This window comes from Odontesthes bonariensis, chromosome 3 (assembly GCF_027942865.1).
Source record: "Odontesthes bonariensis isolate fOdoBon6 chromosome 3, fOdoBon6.hap1, whole genome shotgun sequence".
NCBI lineage: Eukaryota > Metazoa > Chordata > Actinopteri > Atheriniformes > Atherinopsidae > Odontesthes > Odontesthes bonariensis.
In genome coordinates this window covers 13,585,467-13,603,150 of record NC_134508.1, presented here as the reverse complement: position 1 = coordinate 13,603,150, position 17,684 = coordinate 13,585,467, and the positions used below count along the sequence as shown (strand labels likewise).

Here is a 17,684-nt window from a genome sequence, read left to right as displayed (position 1 = left end):
GTCACATGACCCAACTCCTGTCAACATGAGTGGGCTCTGCTGGGAAGGGAAGCAGCTGGATATACGTCAGTCGTGACCTGCAATTTACATTCATTTTATTTAGCTTCTATAAGGAATGGTTTGTGTTTTCGGGGGAGGTTATCATGATGGAGCTTTGCACGTGACATTTTCGACGTTAGAAAAAAAATTAAACATTGCTAGCATTAGCTTTAGCTTAATGCTACTGAGTAATTTGCTTAGAGGCTAGCGAGGTGAGCAATAGCCGCTTCTCAGTGGCTGGACCCCTTGACGTTTATAGTGAATACTTTCACTTATTAATGGTTGCCCTACACTGTAATGCACTTGAAGAGAGTTTGTAGCACTGGTTCTGTCAGTTTAATTTGATGCATTCTCTCGTTTTGTTGGCGTTTTTCTTACCGGTGTTAGCGTAGATTAGAAGATTCCAGGTCAGGGCAGGAAATACCTCTGCTGTACGGACCCTCTAAAAACAGCAATAGCTCTTTAATTACAAGACACTTTTGGAGCTAAACAATACGTGCTTGGAGCTTCTTGTTCAGACAGGCTTTACTTCCCCAATGATAAAGCGTCTATGGCCAGATGGGTGTGTGAAGCAGGAGAATGAGTGCAAGCTTTCAAGAGAGAAGATGCCACCATCTTTCACTGAGGAGTGTCCTGCTTAACACATCGAATAGCTGACCAACAACTACGGGAGATAATTGACTCTCTGGGCGACAAACCACTGCAGTCGGCCGTATTTAGTAGTATCGCCCCGGCGCATCTGCCCCATGGCTGCTGTAAGTGGCGGCAACATGCTCGGAGAGGTCGGGCTGGCAGGTCCAGGAGGAGCGGGTTTACCAGCGGTGTCTGTTGCCAACACAACGGCGTCTTCCAGCCCGACGCCAGGTACTGATAACCGGGGCTGCGAGAACGGCGCTTTAATGGACTCCTTTGGGATTTTCCTTCAAGGTCTCCTGGCTATGATGGCTTTCAGCACGCTGATGTGTGAGTATGGTCAGAAGTCTGCTGTGCGTCAGATATCTGACACGAGCTGCTGATGTGAGCGGGTATTATCCAATAACACCACTGGAGTTAATCAAATGTCATATTGACCTCAGCTGGCAGCATCGAAGCCCGCTCAAACAGAACAACCCAAATGATGATACTTGTTGTTTGAGATAATATTCTTCCTCTACATTTAATTATTATTAAACATAATTAAACATATTAAACATCATGTATATCTTGCTCCTCATGTCTTCAAAAGGCCATCTTGTGCCATGTAGATTTTTCACTCCGCATTCTACATAACTCTTTTTGGTGCATAAAATGTTACAAATTCCAATAGTGGACATGCAAAATGCATGCCCTTTAGCTAGGTTGGCAAACCTCAAGAAAGCAGGTGCTGCCTTCCACTCCATCATACTTGATCTATCGGCAGATGTGTCGGGATAGATTTGAGATTTTGAGGAGTTGCTCCTTCAAGACAAAGAAGGTCAAACGGAACAATTCAGTACACAGTATTATGGGGTTTAAAAATGGGTTTATCTAGAAAAAAATAATGCATGCAAACTTTTCCTAGTGGACCCAAATTGAAAAGATGAAGTGAGCTCGATTCCCAATAAGAAACTGTGGTGGTTTTCACAACGAGCTTTGTTTGCCAGTCAGTTGAGGGAGTTATGGCTGTGGAAATAAGAGTTGCTCACTTTGATCGTGTTCCCCTTAAAGTTGTGCACATGCCGACTGATTAACAGATTGTAGCTTTCTCAAACACAACGTCAGCTCTGTAAAATTGGACGCTGCGTAAAATGTCATTAGAAACTGAATGCAATGAGTTGCAAATCTCGCTGATCAATATTTTATTCACAGTGGAACATGGAAAAAAAATGAAATGTGAAAAGAGATGTTTTGCTATTTTCTGAAACCTGTTCATTTTGAATTGGAACTTGTTGCAGCTCATTAGATTAATTGGAAACAGGGCAGTAGCATGATTGGCTATATAAAAAAGAGCACCTCAGAGAGACAGAGTCCCTCAAAACTAAAGATGTGCAAAGGTTCACCAGTGTGCTACAGACTGTCTACAAATTGTAGAGAAACTTCAGAAAAGACTTTTGAATATTCCATCATCTACAGTACATTATATTAAAAGACTCAGAGAATCTGGAGACTTCTCTGAGCACGGCAGAAAATCATTACCAGGTGCCTGTAATCTTTGGGCCTACAGAACCGTGGAGTCACTCGAATCTTGCATCTAACTAACTAACTAGAAATGGACGGCATTCCTCTAAGCCAGGGGTGTCCAAATCCGGTCCTCGAGGGCCGTTGTCCTGCAGGTTTTAGGTGTTTCCCTGCTTCAACACACCTGATTCAAATCATCGCATCATTAGCAGGCTTGTGCAGAACTTAACAATAATTTGAGGATACCCGTTTCGTCTGAATAAAGGTGTGTTGGAGCAGGGAAACATCTGAAACCCGCAGGACAGCAGTCCTGGACACCCCTTCTCAAAGCAAAGGTCCAGCAGCTGGTCTCAGTTCCCAGATGTTTACAGACCGTTGTTGAAAGAAGACGGGATGCCACACAGTGGTAAACGTCACCCTGTCCCAACTTTCTGGAAACATGTTGCTGCTGTCATCAGATGAGCAGACGCTTTTTATGACTTATTCTTTTTTCTTTAAACATTTAATTTTTTTTTTCACGTTCTAGTGTTTTGCACAACTTTTTAGCAAGTGGCTTTGTAGATCTTGAGGGATTCATACGGTACGCGTCTCACAGTACAAAGGGAGGGGAGGTTAATCGCTGTTTTCTAAAGCAGCTTCACAATAAAACATTTATTAATGTTTTGAACATACATGTAGAAATTACATTCTGATTATCATCTAATAAGCCCATCTTCGTTAATTTCTCCCTGTGGACAATCTGCAGATGTGACTCTTTGTTTTGTTTTGCCCCCCCCCCACGCTTTAATGTTACTCCCCAATCTAAATTACATTTAGATATTTGAGGTAGTGCTGGCACAGACAATAACTAGCTAAGTCTGGAAATCGCATGGACAGAAAAATGCCCTGTAGTTATGTGTGTCCCGGCAGATACTCGGTTATCAGGAATGCTGAGTATTTTTGAGGGGTTTCTTTGCGCGAGGCAAGGAGAAGGCTGAGGCCTCCGCTTGCATTCACATCACACCCAGCTGCACGCAGGGCGTGTTTAGTCTGAAGTCACACTTGTGTTGACAACAGAAACTGAGGTCACAGCTTTTTTGTGTTGCATAAAAGCCCCAGAAAAGCCCCCAGTTCATGTTTAAGCAGTAGCTTTTTCTTCAACATGGTAAACGTGCGATTGCTGGATGTCCAGCTGAGGTACCGCAGATTTGTAACTTATTTACAGAAGTATGTGTCCTAACGTTTAAAACCAGAAGAAGGAGGGCGGGGGGGGGGGGGGGACTGAAAACACAGTGACCTTTGTGAGGAAAAGGAGGAGCCTAGTTTGCGCTGGACATCTCACTGCTTTCATTAGTGAGCCTTCTTGCATAAAACCCGTCTCATACCGGTGCATATCACCAGACCGGTTGGATTCTGTGCCAAAATAACTTAACTGCTGTTTTGTTTTTCATGGTCAAACCATAGGTGCAGTTTAGATGCCCAGATACTGAGGAATTTTAGCCTGATCTATGTCATTCTTTTTGCCATCTTGTAAGACTCATCTTTTTGTTCCCTATTTCAAAGGGAGGTAAAATAACTGGAATTGGATAAACATTTCATTGCTGCTGCTTAGGATATTTATTAATAGTTTCCAGTTTGATTTGAACAAAAATGTTAATCTGTTGTCCTTGCTCGTCCTTACTCTGCAACATGTGCCCTGTGGATGAGATGTGTAGTAACATCTGACCATTCGTGTGGTACTCTTCTCTACAGTAAAACGCTTCAGGGAGCCCAAACATGAAAGGAGACCCTGGAAAATTTGGTAAGTCAACTGAGACAACTAAGATAAATTTCTGTGCAAAAGCATCACCTTAATCTCGCGGAACAAACTTGGAAAAACTGAACGGTGTCCCTGCAGGTTCCTGGACACCTCAAAACAAGCCATTGGGATGCTTTTCATTCACTTTGCCAACGTTTACCTGTCAGACCTCACAGAGGAGGATCCCTGCTCACTGTGAGTGTTTGACTGCTTTCCTCAGAGTGTCGTGATTTAGTCTCGTAACTCTAAGCTCTTTCAGTAGACTAAATCATATTTCCTTTTTTTCCACAGATACCTCATTAACTTCTTGTTAGATGCCTCTCTGGGTATGTTACTGATCTATGCAGGGGTAAGAGCCGTCAGCACTATTGTAGAGTGGAGGCAGTGGGAGTCGCTTCGTTTTGGAGAATACGGTGAGGCCTGTGTTTGAGAGTCAAGGGGAGTGCCAAGAGACTCCTACAATACTTGCAATGTCCAATAGAGGGCAGTAGCTGCTTTTTTATTACTATCTTTTATATCTCCCATTCTTCTGTGTATAGGAGAGCCTGTGCAGTGCACAGCATGGTTGGGTCAGTGTATACTCTACATCCTCATCATGGTGTTTGAGAAAGTCCTTATCATGCTGGTTCTCCTCATTCCCCAGTGGAAGAAGGTAAGAAAAAAAAAGAGCACTTGTTTGAAAAGGTAACATGAAAAACGTATGTGTATGTGAAGGCACACGCCAGAGCTATTGTTCAACTACTCATTTTAAGGTCAGACGGACAAATCCTTAAGAAAAGTAACTGTATATGTGGGCTGAACACGACCATTTACTCGGGCTGGCTTTCACTTACCACGCTGCTGTGTCAGCTCGTATCACTTGTCCTTTTTGCCTCACTTGAAATCATTTGGCAAGTTTTGTGTTAAACAATGTTGTGGCAGATTTAAGGAAAAGGTAGGGGTGCTCAAATATGTACGTATGTTCAATACAAGACATTTAAAGAGTTGGAAGTGATTAATGGTTCGTTTGTTACTTAAGCACTCCAAGTCCATACAATTTGGAATTTTACATTCTAGAAAGACTCAAAAGGCATGTTCCCTGACCGGGAATCGAACCCGGGCCGCGGCGGTGAGAGCGCCGAATCCTAACCACTAGACCACCAGGGAAGGCATGGGGGCTCATAGTGACTGTCAGATCGGGTGTCTGACCTCTCCTGGTGGACATGACACATTTTGCCTCCAGTACACTTGGTGGGTTGTTCAAAACATTACCAGGAAAACACCACAAACAATTGTTGCCATTTCAAGGTAGAAAATGAGGTGCTTGTTGTACTGGTTACTTACTTTCTTGTGAATAGGGTATAAAATTTGGGATACTGCAGAAATTGTTAAGAGATTTTTTTTTTCTTATTCTAGATTAATGAGGTTCTGCATTGATCCACAATCCCATAGAGAGAAATACAGGAACTCGGGACCACGGCCCTCAGTTCCTGTAACCATTTTAGCTCCTTCTCCTCAGCTGGGTCTTTACTGGGTTCAATAGGAACACATCTGACGGAGGTGTTTGGTGGTCGGTAGCTACGCCCCTTGTCATGTTGTCACGGCTGAAATGTTTACTCATATGACACGGACACAACCGGCGCGTGTTTAATAAGTTAAACTTACACGTGGTCTCCTTTGTCTGCGGCGCTCTGCTCTCCTTCCTTCATGAAACGAAGAAGTATGGCCTGCGCTCCATCCTGACTCTCTCTGTGAGCTCTTCCAGCCTCGATGTTAGACGCCTGATGTGATCGTCCATGATTAATATCACCATCATGCAGACCATGAACACGGTGGCCTCCCCGCTCTCCATATTAGCTTCTTTGTGGTGTTTTTTTCTTCTCTCCTTACTTTTCGCGGGTTTTGTTTTGTTTTGTTGTTGAATGTGGCGCTAAAGTAACACGTCACTGTCGCAGACGGTTGTGCCGCATCAGTCCCGACTCATGTGCGAATGCAAAGTGAAACAGTTCCGCTGGGGAAGGACAGTTATTAGAACGAAATTCGAGGAGGACCGTTCTTAGAACGACTCTGTCCGAATGCAGCTTATGTAACAGATAGGATTTCCCCCGTCATGTCTTCTGTGCAGGAATTTACTTTACGAGAGCCTACATATGCTAGGTGTTTATTTATTTATCTATTTTCTCCTTTTGGGTGGATCGGATGCATATGTACTTGCGAGTATGCACTTACATGTGGGTACATGTTTATATGTCTGTATGCTTTTGTATGTATAGGTATGGATATATTTATGTGTGCTTGTGTGCACATGTATGGTTATATATGCGTTAGTATGAGTGCATCCATGTAACCAGGAATGTGCAGGTGTAAGAACATGTTTTTTTGTTGTTTTTTGTTTGGTTGTTGTTTTTTTTTTTGGCCCTGTGGGAGTGGGTGGGCGGGATTGGTGCATTGTTTTGTGTTCTGTAAATTGAAAAAGGTCTATAAATAAAGTGCTTCAAAAAACCAAAAAACATACCCATTAAACAAGTGAATTCTACAAAGTGGAAGTAATGCAGGTAAAATTGATTTGTTTCCCTGGTCTAAAAGAGTCAAAATAAGGAATCAACAAACAGATTTTCAGAACCAAAGTCCCTTACACTACTCCACCAGAGACGCATGTTGAAGCCAATCTTAATGCAGATTTTATTTTAATTTTTTTCTCCATTTACATTGATGCAGTAAAGTTCTCCACATAAAGTCCACATGTTTATTTCTCGAACAGGTCGCTTTGCCCATCATTTGCCTTGATAAACACGAGACTGTAAAACCGTTACTGTGCTCGGGATAGTTCAGACTGCATGCTGTATTATTTGTTTAATGTTGTCAGTGGATGCAGTGTTATGTCTGTGCTCACATGTTTGTCTGTGTCACAGCTGGCTCTCCTCAACCCCATAGAGAATCCCGACCTGGAACTGGCCATAGTCATGCTCATCGTCCCGTTCTTCGTCAATGTAAGTCAGATATTAACATGGGGTTTTCCATATTTACATCTCCTCCATAACCAACAGTGCGCATATGTAATGAGATCCCCCCCTGTTTTCTTCATACCATAGCCATTGTTCTGTGTGTGCGTATGAATTTCAAGAAATCATCCTGTTTAGCTAACTTAAAATCGGTCCTGTTAATTTACTCAGGAAACACCTTTCACCAGTGTTGTCTCTGTGTGTGCGTGTTTGGTTTAGGCCCTCATGTTCTGGGTGGTAGATAATTTCCTGATGAAGAAGCACAGGACAAAAGCAAAGCTTGAGGAGAGAGACGAAGATTCCCGTGGGAACAGCAAGGTGCGCTACAGAAGGGCACTCTCCCACGATGACTCAGAGTCAGAGGTAAGTCTTCCTGGAAAGTTGACATGGAACAAGACACTTATAGTCTCCATGAATCAGCTCGCTGAGAGCTATTTACCTTTGCCATATTTATGTTTTTCCTGTAAAACGGAACAGTGACTGGAGCTGATTGCTCGATCAAGTACAGCCCTCGATTCTACATCGGCTCAGTTGAAATTTCAGAATTTTCACCAAACGTGTACATGCATGCAAAGTAAGGGATCGTTATGGAGAGAAAACATGGCAACCGCAGTGTAGCTTTTAGCCTGCTTATTAATTCAAGAGCAATAAAAAGTGAATATCAACATGGATGTGAATTCGAAGCGGTGAACAAACATTAGCTCACTGTCCCAACATTTCCTCCTGTCCATTTGCATCTGTGAGTGCTCCTCAATTCGCTGCATAAAGCAGTGTTCACTGTCGTTGTTCGAATTTTGATTAACATTTTTGGCTGTTTTATTCTCGTCTAGCATTTATAAAAAGATATTCCCATTTGCCAACTGTGGTTAAAAACTGCATTTAAAAACTGCACTGATGGCACGAAGTAAACTGAGGTCATCGGTTTCTTGGGAAAGCGAGACAAACACTGTAATCTGTTGTTTTTGTGATGAACCGTCTCACTGCACTGTGGTCCTCCACAGAAATTTAGAATACAGTGAAGTGAGGGCCAAATGTGTATTTAAGAGATGTTTAAAGTGCTTTCAGTTTGTCCCAGGAGTCATATACTAATGAATATTCGTTTATGAAATTATGTTCAGCACGTTAAAAAAACAGAGCTGTGTGTCTTGGTGTTCCTTATCAGTTATCTGCATGTGGCATGCTTTTCATCACAAGAGGATTTTTAAGGTGTTTAAACATAATGCTCAAATTAGTATAGAGGAAAGCCGCCTGAAAGTGTCAGTTCCTGTGTGCATGCTACAGAGAGCTTTACCAGAGTGCTGATGTGTGGGGGAGGATGCAGGCTGCATGGGCCAGTGGCGCAATGGATAACGCGTCTGACTACGGATCAGAAGATTCTAGGTTCGACTCCTGGCTGGCTCGTCTATTTTCCTTAACATATTAAGAAAATGCAGCATTTATTGCAACAATTAAACGGCATCATCTGTGGGTCAGTATGAAAATCAAATGATCATTCTGACTCACACATTTTGGTGAAAAGAGAATTTGCGTACTTGTAAACTGTGTTTTATCCACATGATGTAAAATGGCATCATCAATTCATACACAAAATCACAATGTAATAAGTACTGTAGACATTAGTCTAAACACTTTGGCTCCTCATGAATGTGTGTTCACATTTATTTTAGCCAACCAGCTGTCCATCCTTTTCTTTGGGAATCCCATTAATCTCTGACAAATGTGTGGAAAAACAACTTTTTTTCTCTGCTTTTTAAAAATATATATATATATTTCTTGTGGAATTTGCCTTTACTGCTTTGAATTTAAAAAGAAAAAAAAAACTTTCCGAGAACAGCTATACTGTATGCCAGGAAGGTGGATCAACAAAGTAGAAAAAGGGCAAACAACGATGCAAAGATACTTGTTGGCAGCAGATGGTATAAATGGAGAAAGCAAAGTTTACATCAGCGGATTGGTTTGTTTGACCTCATGTTGTTTCCTCTGTTGCTCTGAGGCTGTCTTTCGTTTGTAGAGACCCTGAATTCTAACTTCAGGATAGTATTTCAACGCTCAAACTGTAGGATCAGCCTCACATTAAACACATCCATCTACTGCAAGTTAAAGAAACACATTTTTAATGATTTTCGAAATGAAAACATGTATTTATTATCATTATAGTAACTCAGGCAGATATTGCATTTTTGTATAAATACATAAATGAATGAATGACTATCAAATCCACTGCATATGACTTCTTATCATGAAAATATTGCTGAATCTATGTGGTTTTATTATAATTAGTTCACTTTTATAAATTACCCAAAAGGACGAGAGTCAGATTTAGCAAAGGCATCACATTTTGGCTAACTTGTTGATTAACAGATCTTGCATTCAGTGGTGTAATTGAGTCATTCCTGCTTTTTTCTTCTCAACTAGAATTGACCATTTTTAGCAAAACAAAACAAAATTTAACCAGGTAACAGTAGTCTTAAAACGGAGGTAACGGGGGAGCATTCACATATTTTTGCATTCTCCGTTGTCTCATTTGTTGCAAGTAAAGTCCATCTGTAAACTCAAAGTAGATCAACGTCCCTTTTAACTGACATGAGACAGTTTGGTAAACAAATTTCAACTTTTGAGCTTCGAACAGTTAGACGGTGAGGTGGAAATGAGAAGGATAAGTTCAACATTTTAGTTGTGGAGCGGTTGCAGTGATACAGACAAAAGCAAGCTTCTTGGTCTGTTTTACTTCCTGTGTCTGTGCTGCAGTGTTTGGCTGTGGGGGATGGGGCGAGTCATTGTTTCATACATCATTATCCCTCAGTTTCTGTGGGCCAGTGGCGCAATGGATAACGCGTCTGACTACGGATCAGAAGATTCTAGGTTCGACTCCTGGCTGGCTCGATTATTATTTATTATTTTTCTTCTTCTTCTTTCGTTTTCATCATAATCGTTAGGCTGAAGTGCTGCATCAGCTTTGAGGCTACTGAGCTATTTTCACTTTTTAACTTGCAAAGTAAACAACCCATCATCACTTCACACAGAGTTCAAGATGTATTAAAGACATTACTCTGTTTTTTGAGGAACTAAATTGTTCAGTTATCAAATTGTCTAATGTATGACTCGTTGTGTCACAACTCGTTTCTGTTTGATTATTTAATAATTCTGTAACGTACTGTATGAAGGCTTGGATAGGGTGGGCAAGAACTATAACATTATGCGGGGTCAAAAAAATAAAGAAATCAATTCCAACCCACTTTTCAAATATTCAATACGTAAGTAAATATGAAAATGATTCAAAGTTTAAATTGAACCATTTGATTTTTAATTTAGCGGCAATTTCCGGTTAATTCAACTCGAGGACAAGACCCAATGGACTCACACTACGAGTAGTGATCTTCTGTGGTGGAAATTTTAGTAAGGCACAGAGTCAGTTATTTTCTGAGGAGATAAGATGCTTTTAATGATATCTTGCAAGAGAGAACAACACAGTACAGAGTACAGAGCTGCTCTGACCACTTGGGCAAAAACAATTCCGTTATAATACAGAATACGTGATTGCACCTTTGATATGTTCAAGCGTTTTTATCTATTTTCCCTCCCTTCCTGCAGCCAAGGCTACCGTAACATCTTTCTCACCATCCTCCTTAAAGTTGTTTAATCATAAAACGAGCACATAATGCCCTCATCAAAAAGAAGAGAGAAAAACCGGTTGGTGTCTTGCAGCAGGTTATTACAGGTTATACACATGCAAATAGGAATGAATTTTTCCCTTACACTTCTTACAAAGGTTTAATGAACATTAACTCCGGCGTTTACTCATGAGCAGAAGAAAGTACCACCACCACCTGTCGTACAGGACAGTAATACCTACATCAGCCCACCGGCTCAAGAGATAAGCATGAGAGAGAAGAACATCTGTCATTCCAACGAAACTGAATACTTAAAGATATTAAATCCAAACACCTTATTATTATTATTATTACAACAACCTATTTACCCAAAAAGGGCAAGGACACAGGGATGAAAGCAAGAATACAATGGTGGAGTTTGCATGTGAGCCCTGACTCAGAATGTAATGATGTTGCTGTCTCTCCACCCACATATTTGGAACAAACTAGATTTCTCTATTGATTTTAAAAAGAGAGAAAGAAAATGGAAAACTTGGAATTATAAAGAAATTATTTGTCCTCCTACTGTTATTAAAGATACCATGTTATTTTTGAATATTGGTCTTGATGGTACTTTGGTTTTCCAACCCCGGCGCCACACTGTGTTCGATTCTTTTATAGAACTATTGACAAATGTTTATATTCTCCGGACATTTTCTTTAGCGCTCAGCATCACAACTCATTAAACATTACGTCAGCAACATGTTCGTCCCTAAAATGTAATTCATCAGAGATTGAAACTAAGTTGTAACCTCGCCGGTGAAGCCTCATCTGTCCTGTTTCCCCTCGTGTAAAAATGTGTGGTTGGTTTTTGCTAAACTCACAGCAACGTCTTGGAATTTTCAGCCTTAACAAAAGGTTGTCTGTAATATATACAATGCAAAAGGATATGGACTGCCTTAACTGATGGATATATTTTTTTTAGGATATTAGAAAGCCAACCGCTCCAGGTTGGCATCTGTCTCTGAGTGTGTCACCCTGTGCATGTGTGTGTCAACAGGTGCCAACCCGGATGGGTTAAAAGCGGAGGACAAATTTTGTGTATGCATATATGCATGACCAATAAAATCTGATCTTAATCTTAATATAATACACCATTTCGATTTCTAACAATTATCTGGTTTTACCCATAAAAGTTGCAGTGGAGTCTTCTGAAGTGCGACGTCATAGCCCATCAAGGCCTCAGCAGTAATAGTGCTGACACTAACCACTAGGTCATCAGGGAGATAGGCACAAAAGCACATATTTCCTAATGATGTAGGAAGGAAAGTAAATGACTGCAGTGTGGTGAGTCGGCCTTCTCACCTGCACACTGAGGAGTGCTTTCTTTTGCTTATTCTATGTTCTTAACATTGTTCCATTGTTCAAAAGCTTTCTTTACTATGTTGAAAGCAGTCATTTGTGAAGTGTTTTTGAAAAAAATATCCATTGAATTTAATTGTGAAAGCTTGAAAGCAGTGTAATGTTTTTTTTGTTTGCTTTGTTTCACTCTGTGCTCGCATGCTGCAGCCGCTCTCAGAGAGTGTGCTTTCACCCGTACGTGGAACTGAGGAAGTTGTGTGGGTGGGGGATGGGCCAGGCCGTGCTCACACAAGTCTAGTCCTCTCAGCCCCGTTTCAGTCCCACTGCGGGCCAGTGGCGCAATGGATAACGCGTCTGACTACGGATCAGAAGATTCTAGGTTCGACTCCTGGCTGGCTCGTGCTCTTTTTCCGTTACATCATTTCTGCGTCGGGGCGAAGAAGTGCAGCGTGCACTGAAACTGAAAAAAAATAAAGAAATGTAATGAGCACGCCGTGGTGTTTTGGTGAGATATTACTCTCATACTAATGAGCAATGGTAACAAACACATTAGTCTCTGTATTTGAGGGATAAGTGGAATATTACTGAATTATTAAACATCTGAAGCCAAAATAATCAAGAATTAGTATCTCGCTATTTGTTTCACGTACATTGGTGTGATTTATAAATTATTTTTAAAAACTTTTCCATACCGTGGAAGTTCGCACTGCAGGGTAAGGGTGCGTTTTCAAAGGACAGAGACCCATTGATGCTGCACAGATAAAAGAATACATGCCATTTTAAAAGAAAATCACAGTTTAAAGAAACAAGTGATTTTTGGGTGTCGACTTCAGGGTTACAAAGAGCAACTTGAAAGTACACTGAGAGTTAAAAGTACTGGTGCACCAGTTCTATCTGTATTGTTTTGTTTTTTAATTACGTTTACTGTATTGACAGCAGACGTACATTTCAGGGTTGTAACTGTGACCAGAAGAGCTATAGCCAAGAAGACACAATATGAAACTAATGTTCCCTGACAGGGAGTCAAACCCAGACGGTACATGTCAGTGTCATGTCTGAATAAGCCCGCTGGTGCCCTTCTGAAACAAGTTGTGCAGCAATCTTACTGGATTAGAACATTTACATATCACTTCACACCTGCCAACGGTCTGAACTGCATTCAGTCGCACACTGCGGACACAGAGGTAGCAATGTTTTCAGCGGCTGTTGTCCGCCGCTGGTCTGTGTTCCGTAACTACAGTAAAGTGCACTTGTGTGAAGTGTTATGAACAACGGCAACTGCATCGGTTGACTTCAGTCGACATTCGTGGAACCATTCTGAAACAATGCAGCATTTAGAAATGCTGCGGGTGAACCTGCAGCCGGACGTCTCACTGTTGGTTGACTTTTGGTTGTAACTGAACACCTATTAGGAGATATCTAGACTGGGTGATGAAACGGAAATGAGCCAGACGGAGTCATAACTATGAGAACTGAAAAAGATTGTTAGATCGATTCTTTCAATGGCAGCTCAAGAACAAGCCGGAGGAATCTCAAGTTAAATAAAGTGTTTATTGGTAGTCGCATGTCAAAGCATATCAGCGCTGGGCTCAGTGGAACAGAGCTCCCGCAGGAAATCCGTCAGTCTGAGCCTCGATTTCCGGGTATCATTTGCATTTATAGCCTCATAGGTTGGACTCACACTCGACCGAGTATGATTGGACATGAGTAGGTTCAACAGGCTTCGTCATATTCTCTGGATCAGCCAAACAATGTGTGCTTGTGAATCTGCCCTTGCTTTCCCAATTGTTTTGTCTTCCCATTCCTGCATGGAAAAGTACAGAGTACAGAGACCATTTCATTTATAATGTCTAAGAACAAAGCCAATTTTAACAGATATTCCGCCTTTATGGATGTGCTTAAAACTTTAAATGAAAGATCATATTTAGTTGTATTTTGGGGTAAATAAGGATTCAGCATCTTTGGAGCTTGATCTAAATCAGCATATCCCAGATCCAGTGTGTTTATGAATTGAAGTGTGGCTTTATTTACTGTTTGTTTGCCACTGGAGATGGATGGGGTGTTCACCACAAGAGCAACTCAATGTTCAGCCGTGCTTGTGTGCCCAGAAATAGACTGACTGCTTATAGCCTCTTACAGATGCCTCAGGGAATACACGGGCAATGATTTAGCTTAAGGAGTCATGGTCATTTTTAAGACGCTCTTTAACAGGACATTACACCATGGCGCGTCAGCTTCAGTTAACATGTAAATGTTTTTTGTTTGGTTTGTTTTAATTTTTCATATTTATGGTTTTATAGGGTAACACTCTTCTTCCCCAACTTCCAAAACCTTATAGTTCTCCATCTCTTCCTCCTGTATCTTAGATCCTTTTCTCAGCAGATGATGAAATGGATGAGTCGGATGAAGACGATGTCCGTCGACTCACTGGTCTGAAGACGGTGAAGAAGAAAAAGCTTCGCATGGGGATCCCCGTTTGACTTGTGTGCCTAGCTTTACCACGATGATGGATTTCCTCTGGTAGCTCTCACCTCTCAAGACCACATTCATTCCCTGTACCTCCACAGGTTATGATATCAGCCTTTGAACCTTTTTGAAGACGAAAGGTTTTACTGTCCTGAAATTCCTTTTTCTTTTGACTCCAGGAGGATAACTACATAAAACATGTCTGAACTGGGACACTAAAATACGTGTTTTTGCAGTTAACCACGATCTTTGGATCACTGTTGCATGTTGACATGTTACTCATGGGATAACTGTTGTGTTTAGGGAAAAAAAGTCCCATCATGAACAATTATTATACTGTTAAAGCAGTAATGTATGGATAATAGGAGACAAATAGCACAGGTTAATTGATAGAACTTAAGTCGCAATTTGTATAAGTGTACTAGTCCAGCACCAAGTCAGTTGGACAAATGTTTCTGGCCGTAAGAGAGAAAAATACCATGCCTACAACACTTGCTATTGAGGTGTTTAGGTTTGATACCATAACATGTTCTTAAAGTAAATGTATAACTGATATAGGTTCCATGTAAACTTTATCCTTGTCCTTTTGTCCTCTCATGTAGACGTACCGCTATGGCCTGTGATATGTACTGTTTGTATGTGAGTGAGAGGGTGTGTACATTCACACATCCTTCGACTTACAAGGGAGAAATTTGTCAGTGTTTGAATCGCTGTATTGATGCAGCTCGAACACTTTTCAGCACAGTTACACTCTTCACTACTGTATATCTTGTATGTGATTTTACGTTTATGAAAGGGAGCACGTACATTGTTGCAGCAAGGTTCAACTTTTGTCTTCTAACAGACTTTAAACGTCTCTTTTAAGCTATTAAACTCTTAAACTAGGACTGCAGACCATGCTGCAACATCCTTCTAATGTCAGCTCAGCCAGTGTTTGTCTGTAGATACAATGTAGCAGTCTCAGTTTGTTTGGGACTGTTTCATTCATGTGTTCTGCCTATAATATTTTTGTTTTTGTATTTGAATGTTGTTGTTGTTTTTTAGTTTTGAGTCTTATTTTCGGGCCAAAAAGGTGAATATGCTCGTCTCCAAAGTGTTCTTCATTCCTTCTCTCAGACAGAAAGAGTTGACATGGGAACCATTTCTTGCACAATATCCCATGCATTACAGCTTTCATCTTTCCTTTCCTTTGGTTTTGTGTGTGACTTTGTTTTGTTGTGTTTTGTATTTCAGACATGTGCCTGGTTGAAATTACCAGCTGGTTTTTTGTTTGTTAGGTTTCGATTTCTTGGTTTGATTTAAGCAGAGCTCCAGATCTTCAGGCATGAAGCAGCATTCAGCGGGCTCTGATGTTAAGAATGTGACTTGCTTAGACCTTTAAACTGTAAAATGATGACTGTGGACCAGACAGCTGAGAGACAGGGAGTGAGTGTTATTGTGTGTGCATGCCAGGGTATGTGTATATTTATATTTATGTATACAGTATACCTGCATGTACTTGTGTGTGCTGAATGCATGCATGCGTGTATTGTTGGGAGTGACTGCTGGTCCTATTTAAAAGTAAATGGAATGGCACAAGCTGTGACGACTACAGTGCTGGTCATGTTTTCATTATTACGTTATTTTGGCATGTTGGCAAGGACTAAAAAGGGGGGGGGGGGGTACTACAGTACCTTGCAGCAGTTATTGTAACTCTAAGCTCAACCAGGACAAAGAGGGCTTACAGTTTTTTGCAAAATGTAAACTACTAAACCATTAAAAGGCAAGAGATGGAGGTGAATAATGATTACAAATGCTTTTCAAATAAAAGATGCGATACGGTAACATCTTAGCTGATTCATTTCCTCTGAAAAATCCGGTGTTGTCTTTAAGGGTTTGCAGTAGAGTTCTCTGACGGGGAATAAAACCGATGCTGACCCTTAACCAACAAGAGCACCAGTGATTCATTTGGTCAAAAAGAATGGCAAGTGTAAGAGTGTCTTAAACCTCATGTATTTTATGACATAAGGAGTTTTTGGCTTTTCCTAAAGTCCATCAGTTAAGGCAGTCCATTTGCAATTAAAGCCCCATGAAATTCAACCATGATTATGAGGCCAGAAATACACGAGCTGCCCACAATATTTTGTACATACACAGTGGAAGACACAGGCAGTAACTAACCGTCTGGAGTTATACTTCAAAAACCATTTTAACACCTTTGCATCACTGATCATAGACTTCAATTGACACTCGATCCTTTATTTTTTCATTTCACTGTACATGCGGTCTAGTTGTTGTTCCGACACAAACGTGTGATTTGTGGTGTGTTCTGTTGCAGAGACTGTAAAATCCTTTTCAAGTGCAGGTTCTAGTACCATGATTTAACTTAAAGAGGCTATATAACTTAACTAATTTGAAATTATTTAACTTAAGAGGATATATTTAACTAGCCAGCATTGGTAAATATATGCAAACAGAGATCCTAATTGTCTTAAACATTTGCACGAACATGTATTTGAGACATCAAAGCGAGAACCACTGAGCCTGTAGCAAATGTTATGAGATTCATTTGGATCTGATGTATAGTTTTATAGATTTTATGCTAAAACAGCAGTGAAAAGTAACCAAGTGCATTTGTTTAAGTTCAGTTTTAGGTTCTTGAACTCAACTGTTTCCATGTGGTATCTGTTTTAACTTAACAGAGTGAAGCTTCTGCTATTTCACTGATTTAGTCGTTTTACTTGTTGACGATTTAACTGTTAAAGTTTAAATCAGCGTGTGCAGTCCAGGTCACATTTCTGATGTATACGAGTTGTCCACACCCTGACCATACACTGTTTTTGCGCCTCAGTGTCTGATGTGGTTTGTTCTTTATAAACATAAAAATGAAGGATTAGGAAACAGTCCAAAAACTAAAAGCAGATTTGTGTATAAAAACTTTTGATTTCTTTCTCTCTTTCTCGTGAATCATCTCATGTCTCGTTACTGTATAACAATGTATGAGCTGCCTTTTAGAACTGGATTCTCTACATGTCACTGACTTTTATTATTTGCAAAACAGTGAGTCAGTTTGTCCATCACCTCACTGCTTGCAACTTTATTTCAAAATTACACAGCCAAGTGCTATGACTAATACTGCTTAAACTGTTTTGTGCCAACTTAGAATAGACCATATCAATGCCTTGATAAGCATTAAATGAACCAAAATAAGCAGCTCAATATTCATTGGTTCATCCAAATAACATGTTTAAAATTATTTCGCCAGTGGATATGTTTTCACACGCAATTGACCCTCCTCTAACTTGACAGTTGGGCAGGTTTCCTAGTTTTCTTCTTGGTTCAGCCCTCATTTTG

At 40.6% G+C, this 17,684-nt stretch overlaps 1 protein-coding gene and 4 non-coding genes across 5 annotated transcripts; 4 read left to right on the top strand and 1 right to left on the bottom strand.

Annotated features, from left to right (window-relative positions):
* Window positions 1–5: 5 nt before the first annotated feature.
* Window positions 6–16,175, top strand: stimate (STIM activating enhance). Its single transcript, XM_075460399.1, has 8 exons — window positions 6–1,002; window positions 3,907–3,955; window positions 4,052–4,147; window positions 4,244–4,365; window positions 4,492–4,604; window positions 6,844–6,921; window positions 7,153–7,296; window positions 14,252–16,175. The coding sequence occupies exons 1-8, from the start codon at window positions 786–788 to the stop codon at window positions 14,363–14,365; spliced, it is 933 nt and encodes a 310-aa protein (XP_075316514.1). The 5' UTR covers window positions 6–785; the 3' UTR covers window positions 14,366–16,175.
* On the bottom strand, window positions 5,027–5,098 carry trnae-cuc (transfer RNA glutamic acid (anticodon CUC)). Its single transcript has one exon. It is a non-coding gene; the product is annotated as a tRNA-Glu (tRNA).
* trnar-acg (transfer RNA arginine (anticodon ACG)) lies at window positions 8,262–8,334 on the top strand. Its single transcript has one exon. It is a non-coding gene; the product is annotated as a tRNA-Arg (tRNA).
* trnar-acg (transfer RNA arginine (anticodon ACG)) lies at window positions 9,744–9,816 on the top strand. The gene has a single exon. It is a non-coding gene; the product is annotated as a tRNA-Arg (tRNA).
* On the top strand, window positions 12,213–12,285 carry trnar-acg (transfer RNA arginine (anticodon ACG)). The gene has a single exon. It is a non-coding gene; the product is annotated as a tRNA-Arg (tRNA).
* Window positions 16,176–17,684: the final 1,509 nt, after the last annotated feature.